Genomic DNA, 11078 nt, shown 5'->3' with positions numbered 1-11078 from the left:
TTTTATACATTATTTTATTCTTTGTTGTTTTTTTATTTATTTATTTACTTTTTGGCTTGACTGCCCTTTGCTGTATTTCTAATCCAAGCAGTTCTTGTTAATGTGTTGTTCTTAGACCCATCAATTATATAAATTCTCCGACGATCTCGTGAACCTTTGTCCTAACTGTATTAATATTTTCATAGTAATTTAGTCTCTCGTTTTATGAATAAAAAGACGAAATACGCTCGAACTAAAACCGGAAGTTATGATATCTCCTTTTTATAAATGAAAAAAAAGCTATACCGGAAACCGGAAGTTGTGCTTGTCCTCATCTCGGATGTGAACTCGCGGCTAGAATTGACACATTTCACCCTGTAAGTACATGACTCTGGTGTTACTGCACTCTCCTGTGTGTTGCATTTGTAGCGCAGTATTTTGATATGAACGCGATCGTCCGATGTGGTTTGCCTCTTTTATCAGTGTCATGTCTTCAATATCATGCATGTCAACAAACTACCGAGCTGTTCGCTTTTAACCTGTTTTACCTTCTGCAGTCTCATTATACACACTGTGGTTTAGTCTGCTTGGTTTATGTAGCTCCCATTTTATATGATATGTAAGAAGCTAATACTAGATCATACATTAGCCCACAAATGAATGATGCGTTTCTTTTCTTTTTCCCCCAGATTGGATGAATCCACTTCATTGAAATCATAGAAAATGTAAGCAAGTAGTACAGACAGAGACTGCTGCTTCCCCATGAGCTGCCCGTTGGACCCAAATCATCCATCATTCAATAGAAACTCCTAATATGAGCGATCTAACAGAGTTCGAAAGATGCCAGATAGTTGCCGCTCGTCTGTCGGGGGCATCTGTCACAAAGACTGCCCAGCTGTTTAATGTGGCAAGAGGAACAGTCTCCAGGGTTATGACTGTGTACGTGAAACACGGGCGGACTGCATCAGCAAAGAAGAACAGCGGGCGCAAGTCAAAGCTCACTGAAAACGACCGGCAGACACTCCTCGGGATGGTGGACGAGCACCCCGAGTACACGGCCTCAAAAATCACCTCAGAGCTGAACAGACACCTCTCTCACAGCATCTCGGTCAAGACTGTACGGCGCGAGCTTCAAAAAGCTGGCGTCTTCAGAGGAGCGTCCAGTCAGAAGCCAGAGACAGACGCACAGAGACACAACATTGGACCGGAGAAAGATAAAGAGGCACAGACTCCCGGTGAGGAGAGGACGCGGCCTCTGCTGCAGACAGCTGCCAAATAGTGTCCCACACAAGCAGCTGTGAGAGATGATACCATACATGAAAACAGGCCACATCTCCAGGAGTGCATTACAGAAAGATGTGAACCCACAATACAACATTAACTCAAAGTAAGAAGAGGGCACAGAAAACCATCACATCTTACAAAAGAGCGAAAATAGAAGGCCTAATATATATACACATTTTTTATGTTATTTGAGATCAAAATGCACCTTAACAACTTTTATTTGTTGTAATAGAACCTTCATATTTTGAGATGTATTTATTTTATCATGAGCATTATATAAGACTGTGATTTTTCACACTGTACTGTGAATGTAATTTGCTTAAAATGATGGAAATACATTAAAGTATACACATTTATGTTTGGCAAAACTTATTCATCTGATTTTTTTCTTCTGCAAAGTATGGATTGTCACCATTATTCAAACCTTTCGTGATGAAACTATAACCAATTCACAACTACATTTTTAAAACATGTTCAGTAGTATATGATCAGGTTTATAAAGTTTTTCTTGGTTTTTTTTGTTTGTTTGTTTGTTTTTTTTTGTTTTTTTTTTGTTTTTTTTAAATCAAAATTCCTTGCCTGCTTTCTTCTGAGTGAATGGTTCAAATACTAGATGGGCCTTTCTGTGTGCCGTTTGCTTGTTCTCCCGTGTGTCCATGGGTTTCCTCCCACAGTCCAAAATACCTGCATGTGAGTTTAACAGACGCTAAATTGCTCCTGTCTAGGGCTGTCTACATCCTGCCCTCGGCCATAGAAAGCGGGGGTTGTAACCCACTACAATAAATCCCGTATGTTCTTTAAATTTAATGTATTGCATAATTTAATTCATGATAGTGATTTTTTTTTTTTAAATCGCCTCTTTAACATTTACTACGCATGCGCGTCCAAACATGACGCAAGCCCAAAGCCGGAAGTGCATCCGTAAACACAGCTGTTGTGGCTGTGTTGTCGAAGATGGTGTACGTGTCCAACGGTGAGTGCTGTGTCCCGTTTTCCATCACTTTACTGTCAGAAATTCTGCATAGATTTCCCGCTGATATGATTGTATGTATGAGTGTTCAGTATACGGCACACTTTGAATGTGGAACGAAAAGAGCGAGGCTACGTTTAGCCAGTTAGCTTGTTAGCCCGGCTGAATCTGCGTAACAGGATATGTCCTCACATAACTATCGACATTTGATTATAATAGGCGTCATGTGTCTAATTAGGGTAGTCAGGATATGGTTTCCATAAACGAAGTCGTATCATTTTATGAGACAAACGCTCTACGTTAAGGGGTTAAACTGCCTGATTTTGTACTGAACAGTGCTCACATTTGTTTTGATCATCAACATCCTCTCGTCTCTGTTGTCTCACCTGTCTCTCTGTGTCCCCTTCAGGTCAGGTTCTGGACAACAGGTTACAGTCGCCATGGAGACTGTCCTTGCTGGTCGATCTGTTCTGGGGAGCTGTGGAGTTCGTCGGCCTGTTGTAAGTCTTCCACTTCTGGAACGTGAATAGACAGTTTAGTCTTGAGCTGTGTGAAACCTGGTTGTCGTGACTGTGGTAACTTGTCAATCAATCTTGATTGTGCCGTTTGAATGGCACTGTAACACACATTACACAATGTTTCCTACTCGGTGGGAAAATTAAAAGCAGTGATGATTTTAAAGTATGTTTCCAGAGCCATAGCCACCATAAATTCAGACATTCATTGATTCCCGTACATTCTGCACAACACAAACCTCACCTACACAAATATCTGTAAACTTATTGTCACGTCGCGCTTTTTTGTTATATTGTACTATTTTTATGTTTCATTTTGTTAATTTGCACTGAGAGGAGCAGGTGTACAGTTTCATTTTCCATTGTAAAATGGTTGTTTGATTTTACACACTCGTCTAACAATAATGTGACGCTCATTAGTTTCAGGCACTTTCTTGCTGGTTGTGTTTCTACTGATGTGTTTTGATAATAATATCCTGTAAAATAGGAGGGGGGGGGGAGCTACAACTGCTGATATTCTTTATTTCTCTCTCTCAGTTTTAAAACACTGATTCATCCTGATATGACGAAAGATGGACAGAGTGGTGCGTCACGCTTCAGTGATGGGAGAGGGTAAGTCCCTAAAACACTCATTTTACAACTGTTAGCACCCATTGGGGACCCGACTGAAACGCTTCCTCCTCTTTAACACCGTAAGTAACTCGATCTGATGGCCGGAGCGTTCTGAATAGTGGCACGTACCTGTCTCAGGGGGGAAACTAGCTGAGTAGAACAGTTCCATCGGGGAATCACATTCAACTGTGACAAAAACAGGCACGCCATTACAGATACACCAGTCATGATCATTTTTCTATCCGGTCATAGTTTAAAGATTGTTCTCTGGGGAGCTTTATTTTCTACTTGTTTTTGATGATTTTAGTTAGTCATGTTCACACACTTTCACAAATCTGTTGCAGCCCTCCAGGCCCACCTGGTGGCAGGAGGCGGATGGGAAGAATAACCCATGGGGCAGGTCCCAATGCTCCACCGATGGGTGGGGGAGGATGAGGAAGGTAAGAAGAATTTATAAACCCCTTGTTATAGTTCTAGAGCTTCTATCACAGTAGTACACAGCAAAGAATTTTATTTTTTTCTTTAAATTGCCATTTACAGTTATTATACTTCATTAATGTCATAAGTCACATTGCACTCGTACACAAACTCTACCTGATACTTTTTAATATCCCGTGGAAATATTTCCATTATAAACTCCAGTGTTGAACCAATTTTCAAGCTTAATTTTAAGTACCACTAATATTCTTAAAAGGATTGAAAACAATATCTGACTGCTGTTTCATCCTCTCCAGGTAAACGCCTACACGTTTAGTGTAGGCACGGAGCATTAAACAGCATCTGCCACAGTGCTGAAGCCCCTCTCCATCGGCTGCCGCTGCCACAAGCAGTTTTGTGACGCCTTTCTGGGAATTCCTACACGTAGGGGCCAGAACGGCCGATAAAGCAGCCAACCACATCATTTTCTTTTTCCTCCCTTCTGCCCTTCCAGCTCAGTCACACAAGTCTTTTGGATTTAAGTGGTTAGAGGTCACAATTATTACCTTGTTTCTTTGCTTTGAATCTTTTTGTTTCAATAAAAAAAAAAATTAACACCCTCTTACTGTCGTATCACATAATTATGACTTCATGTAGCCCAGCTATTCCTATTCTCTATTGGAAAGGGATCTGAGTTCTGTGACACATAACTCTCGTATTTTGATAAGTCTCACTTGACCATCTTTTGTGTCTTTCTGTGCCTGGGCTTGCGATATGGTTTACACTAAAGGCACAACTACTTATTTGAAATGAATACTTCCTGGAAAACAGTTAACTAAAATCATTCCCACTTTCATAAAAAACTAAATCCATCAAACAGGTGCGTAAACAAAAGATACTTGCAACAATTCACAATAACTCAAAATTAGCCAATTGATATAATCGGGTTAAATAAAAGGTATTTTCAATCAAAGTGTGCACACTGGTAATTAGTCCGTAATAATTATAACCCAAAAACTCAAAGCGCAGGCCTGCTTCGTTGCCCGGGATTCCACACATCAAAATAAGGAATATCCTCAGTCTTTTCCTCGCTGAGGAGGAGAAAAAACAAAGCGGTACCTGGTCCCACTTAACTGGAAGGATTCCCTCCTACCAGTCTGACAGGCTCAGTCCGGGAACAGCTGATCGGCGACACTGCAGCACCAGTTTTCCGGTCACTCAGCGCGCTATCTGGTTTCGTCTCGCTGTCTCCAGGTGGGAAACAGCAGGGTGAGCTACCTGCTCAGCTGTGGTAGCCGCCTCTGAACTCGGTGGCCGGTGGTGAGGTGAATTAATCACTGAACTAGTGAGTGATCCTCCAGCTGTCAGAGCCACAGATCGCAACTTCGGGTGGAAGTTATCTGTTGCACACCCAGCTGTCCTTTTACCGTCTCACCGACAGATCTGTCCACCGGGGCACGCAAAAACGCCCGCCTGCTTCCCCGTGTCCGGACCGGTGTGTCTGGATCGCCAACGCCCCTCGAGTCTCCAGCTGACCTCCTAATTAAATCAACAACTCCTTTCACCTGATCTCTGACGCTCCTTTCCCCGTCACAGGTGAAGGTTCACACAACGAATCAAACACAGAACAACATGAAGCATTGCTTCAAATGAAATAAAAAGGAACTAAAAAAATCACAGACTTGAAATTGACATTTTAACTCAAATGAAATACATGAAAAAAATATTATTTTAAACAATTTTCAACCTGGCTACATTCATATGGTGCTTTACACGTCTCACTTTTTCACTTCACTTTATCTGAGCCACAGCCATGTCAGTCGCAGATAATCTGGTATCTGAAAATGAATTCAAGCAATGGAAGATCAGTTAGGAAATTTTTTATTGGGTTACACTCCGCTGCAGAAAAGAATCTGATTTATACAAGATGCTTTTATCTAAAAGGATTTTTGTACTAAAGTTTTGAACAAGGTGTTAATACAGCTAAAATTATGCTTTTTTTTTATTCACAAAAGGTCGTTTGTCCCACGAGGTGAAAAAACACTTTAAATTGACATCCCTGAACACAGCACCAATGACGCTGCAGTGCGCTTCACCAGACGAAGGCTGCTCTCTCTCGGAGCATCCGAACACCGAAGCGCTGCCACTCCCTGTGGTGGATCCACATCTCCTGGGTGGTGTCAAGACAGGCCAACACTGCTCCACCCTTCCACGAGATCAGCCGAGGGTCCATGTCCTTCGGCACGTTAGAGGATTAAGAGAGAATTTCGTAATCTGTGCTTCCAGGACACGGTTGGGGAAAAAAACCATGAAGAGACGGTTCCAGGTTACCTTTGGACGTGTGATAACTTCCACGTTGTCGACGAGCCTTCTGAAAGAGGGAGGCATCTTGTTGATGATGCGGTGAAGCAAAAACTCCTGAACACCATGGAACATCAGCCCTCCTCCCACTACCAGGATGGAGCTGTACATCTTTCGTTTGGTTTCGTCTGATGCTGTAGCAAACAAAACAAAACAAAAAAGCAGAGCTGAAACAAAAACACATGAAGCAGCGGTCCTCCTCCATGTCCATTTTTCCCTTTGCTGTTCTATCTTGGTGCCGGGGTCAGGAGCCCCAGCTACTCTCAATATGCATGTTGTTTAGAATCACCAGTCATAGATGAATCAGTTTTGCACAATATTTAGGATGAACCCTCGCATCTGATTGCAACGCTGCTAAAACCACGAGTGAGGGCGTTACAGCCTCGTGGAGAGGACTCCCAGAAGAGCGTGGATATGAATGACATTCTGTGTTTGGTAGTCGAGATAAAGTACCGACCCCCCTCTATCAGCTTCAACTTAAATGTCTTAGGCTTTCATATAAAAAATTCAACATCTGTTGTAAATGGGTTTTTTTTTCTATTGTTGTCAGTAGACTCTATTGACTGGATTGGAGGTATGGAGGTATCAGTGTGGCAGCCATATTGGATGAGAACCCACTTCACTTCCAGAGCATTCACTTCTGCTGAGGATGCAGATTAAAATAACCATAACTGAATTTTCAGTCCATTTTATGTATTTGTCATCCAGGATGCTTTTATACAATAAAAATACGTCTTGTCAAACTAGAATATTTGATTAAGATAATAACAGTGTTGTTTGTAAGCTATGCAAGTCACAACATAGCTCATTAACAGACGTTTGTCCACCTCACTCTGAGACGACACACATGCTTGCCATTGTAGCAGACCTAAAGTCAATCAGTTTTGAATATTTTAATTGTGTAAAGCTCTCTGTTCCTAACATGAGTGACTGTACCAGAGGCAGTCAACAAAGTGTCTACTTTTTTTCCCCAGTTTTTACCTCATTTTGTTTAATTTGCCATTTCAAACGTGAGACGCCAAAGGTTCCCGATCCTTGTGCTGGTACATCAACATTGGATTACAATTCTACTTTCTTACCACAGCAGTCGATGCTGTGCAGGATTGCCTTGTCCAGGCCGAGTGCTTTGCTCTCAAACTGGTTCATGATGGCAGTCTTCCTGGAGAGGTGAGCAGACAGCGGCTCTTCGACCTCTCCTGCCCCCATCAGACACTCCCCGTGTGCAGGCCCAAGCTCCATCTCGCCCTGGGCCCCTCCTCCTCCACTGCCGCCACCAATGCCGCTCCCACAGCCCCTGGGCAGATCTGACAGCTCCCCGATCCCTCCCTGGCTGCTCATCTCACCGTCCAAACCTCCACCTGGTCTGGAAATACCCTTGCGGTCTGCAGTGGATTTGGAAGACTGTTGGAGAAAAAGAGATCTTAAGCTAAAATAAGACAAAATACCAGAAGTGATCATTTAAACGTGTGTGTGTGTGTGTGTGTGTGTGTGTGTGTGTGTGTGTGTGTGTGTGTGTGTGTGTGTGTGTGTGTGTGTGTGTGTGTGTGTGTGTGTGTGTGTGTGTGTGTGTGTGTGTGTGTGTGTGTGTGTGTGTGTGTGTGTGTGTGTGTGCGCATATTTATACATTACCTGATCCTGTTTGCTCTGTGTGGCCAGCAGGTAGTGCTCATCATGAGGATCCTCTGAATCACCTTGTGAACGGTACTGAAGCGATGACATTTTTTGACCAACAATACCGAATGTGGTCGGGTAGAAAAGACCCATGGGCGCCTAAAGAGGGGAAACACACAGAACGAAGGGTACTGCACAGAGCTTTTCAGCTTTAGTCTTGAGCAATATAGTCTTTCATTACTTTGTTAGAAACAAGTACCTGTAATTTCTCATCTCCCAGTCGAACTTGGTACAGAAGAGCTGGGGCTTCTGGGAAACGTGTCTGAAATTCATGATCTTGCAGTCCTGATATATCCTGTTGTGAGTAAGTGGAAAGAAATATGAATTTGGCTATCGTCCAAACACTAAATGCACAGGTACCATTCCACTCAACAAATAACCCACTTGATTGAGGTGGCAGAAGGTTTCCTTTAAGTGCTGCAAGAGCTGACAGTCCAGTCTGTTCGACAGCTGACAGTCTCTGTAGGGAAAGCCCGCTCTTTGCAGGAGCCAGAAGAAAGTGCGAGTCACATCTGACCCACCGTACGCCAAACACAACCTGAACAAATATGGACACAAAATCAAAGGCACTGAAATTTTTCACGTGTGTTTTTTTTTTTTTAAGATATTTACTATTATATGTCAGACTTTCATTTTCTCAGCTGTACCTGGAGTTTCGATGAGAAACTCCATCCTCGACACAGCAGAGACTGGTCTTCTGGTCGCCTACGTCCACAACACAGGCACTGCTCAGGCCGCTGCCAAAAGTAGCACACACAGATTCCTGGTGCACAATGATAGCTGCACACACACACACACACACACACACACACACACACACACACACAAAGAGAAGTTGATAGTAGAACAGAATGATGAACCCATGGTCGAGGCTTAAACAGAGAGTGTGTTAATGTAGGTTGTTGTACTGTGTGTGGCTAAATATGTTTCCATATGTAGTACCTGAGAAGTTCATATTGAGCAGCAGCATGTTGACAACTTCCTTGATGTGTTGTCTGTTGTAGATGTCAGGGACCAGAAGAATACATCTGTAATACTAGCAAGCAGAGGAAAAAAAGAAAAGAAAAGTGAGTAGAATTGTGAATTTCCTCCATCAGTGTACTTGGATCTCACTGCTGGTATAAATCTATCACCACATATCAGATTTTTCCAGCGTCGCTGCCTCCACAGAAAACACAGAAATAATGAAGGTTTGTCCCACCTTTAAATCCTTGAGGGGGATCTCCAGATTCTTCTGAATGACATGACTCCAGATGGTCTCCAGGTCAGCCAGCACGGCGCTCAGCGAGCCTCCGGGGCCGGCGTGAACGTTGAGCTGACCTCTGACCATTGGCCAGTGGATGTTGTAGCAGTCAGATGGATTCACATATAGAGCCTGCATGATGGCCGAATGGAGGACAGTCGGTCAATCAAAAGAAAAACTGATCACCAGAATCATGTCTTGTTTTATCGATAGAGATCTGATCTGATTCAGACAGCAGCACTGACCTCCTCTCCCACCAGGTACAGAGGATGGTGGTTGGTGTTCGTCCACTTCACTCTGGAGCCGCTGTCCAGCACTGCTGGACGGATCTGACAGTTGTACGCTCTGGCCTGATGGACACACACAGACAAAACAGATACTTTGATCACTGATGCTGCCTGCTGTGAAGTTTGCACACTTGAATAGACACAGCAGGTTTGTTTCCTGAGTAAACGGACCTGTTCAGACGAGACGGGTGTTCTCCGCACTCCATTGGACATCTTCTTGGACCAGATGGCTTGATCAACCATTTTGAGCCCATTCTGCCTCTGCTCATTGCTCTCTGGTTTCTGTCGGCAAACGCAACATGACGGCATCAAGAGCTTGATTTGCCACCCATCAGAGGAACATGCACAGACTGAATGACTGCACACCCGCTGCTTCGGACTTTGTAAATCTTACATTCAAACCTCCTCTCAGAAGCCATGCGTCTTCATATCGGGACTGTCCGCTTTGCTTGTGTCTGCGTGCGATAACGTGAGGGATGGTGATCGGCAGATTGTCTGTGGCTCGACCGATGCGTAACGTCCTTGAACCCGGGTGGATGACGACAACAAAGTTGCTTTGTATTTGCTGTGGAAAAAAGGAGAAAACTATCAAAGTGAGCAGAAAATACTGTGAACAGAAGGGATACTGCATGGCCTAATATCTATAATTATGGAGGAACAAGAGAATAATGTTTATATGGGACTATTTTAAAGAACATATGCAGAATTAGTTCTAACATCATCATCATAAAAAACAAATCACTGAACTCATCCTACTGACAGGTGGATGGCCTCTTCAAAGCAAAATATCTCTAAAAGGTTCCCAGCAGCTTGAGAGATTCGACTCAGTGAACACTCAGCTCCAACAAACATCGCCTCAGCACCTACTGACTTACAATTTACAGTGCGTTCTCTCTTTTTTTTTTCAAATATTGCCGCCTCTAAAATAACTCTGACACACTGTGGTTGACAGGACGCCACCAGCTTTTTACATCATTTTTAATAGTTATTGATCCCTCAAATAGAGGCTTTGGGTAATAATTGCTTCTACATTATTTTAATCCCTTTTAAAATCACATTTTGCCACAACACCGGGATTGGAGTTTCTTGTAGGTTGGTTTTGGCCCACGGCACCTGTTCTAAGATATTCTGAGGCTTTTGGCAGAACCACAGCAGTCTGACTGTGTCGAATAACCTAAAGTGCAAGATGAGATTGTATGAGGAGCCCTGACCTCTTGCAGGGGCTCCGGGATGACCGGAGGAGCGATGGGTCTCTTCACGCCGCGCTGCTGCTCCTTATCTTTCTCCTTCTCTCGATCTTTTTCTTTCTCTTTTCCGTTATCCTGCTCTTTATCAGCCTGGGTCATCCTTACTGCCTAATAACCCGGGCACGATTGTTCAGTTCAGGTAACAACGCCTAAAAGTCTGAAAAGGTTAAAAGTCTTTCTCTGGATGGAGAGCTGCTGCATGCAACAAGGCACTGACGATACTTCCGTGTTTGGTCACGTGGCACGAAACGACGATTTCTATTTGTCAAACGAATTTGTGGTGTTCCCGTTATTTTTGTCCGCAGTGTACAATCCTATGGTACAATCTGAGAAACTATATTATATTAATAATTATATTAATTTATGAAAATATTGAATACTGTCCTATTGATATTAAAAATGAATAAATATTAGGAATATAAGGCTAATTCAAAAAAAAAATTAATAATAATTGAAAAGCGTCTCTGAGCGCCTTCCCCCATGAATGAATCA

At 43.0% G+C, this 11078-nt stretch overlaps 2 protein-coding genes across 2 annotated transcripts; one reads left to right on the top strand and one right to left on the bottom strand.

Annotated features, from left to right (window-relative positions):
* The first annotated feature begins 2172 nt into the window (after positions 1–2172).
* selenok (selenoprotein K) lies at positions 2173–5373 on the top strand. The gene is made up of 5 exons (XM_080469633.1): positions 2173–2236; positions 2643–2733; positions 3286–3360; positions 3705–3800; positions 4095–5373. The coding sequence occupies exons 1-4, from the start codon at positions 2218–2220 to the stop codon at positions 3793–3795; spliced, it is 276 nt and encodes a 91-aa protein (XP_080325759.1). The 5' UTR covers positions 2173–2217; the 3' UTR covers positions 3796–3800; positions 4095–5373.
* A 264-nt stretch (positions 5374–5637) lies between these two features.
* actr8 (actin related protein 8) lies at positions 5638–10826 on the bottom strand. The gene is made up of 13 exons (XM_080469632.1): positions 10551–10826; positions 9734–9904; positions 9511–9621; positions 9298–9402; positions 9011–9184; positions 8752–8845; positions 8457–8589; positions 8194–8347; positions 8009–8104; positions 7768–7908; positions 7218–7539; positions 6109–6272; positions 5638–6013 (listed from the first exon to the last, which is right to left on the bottom strand). Exons 1-13 carry the CDS (start codon positions 10683–10685, stop codon positions 5870–5872), a joined length of 1944 nt encoding a protein of 647 aa, XP_080325758.1. The 5' UTR covers positions 10686–10826; the 3' UTR covers positions 5638–5869.
* Between the last annotated feature and the right edge of the window lie 252 nt (positions 10827–11078).

The sequence above is a fragment of the Lipophrys pholis genome, assembly GCF_963383615.2.
Source record: "Lipophrys pholis genome assembly, chromosome: 8".
Classification (NCBI taxonomy): Eukaryota; Metazoa; Chordata; class Actinopteri; order Blenniiformes; family Blenniidae; genus Lipophrys; species Lipophrys pholis.
This window is presented reverse-complemented; position numbering and strand designations above follow the sequence as displayed.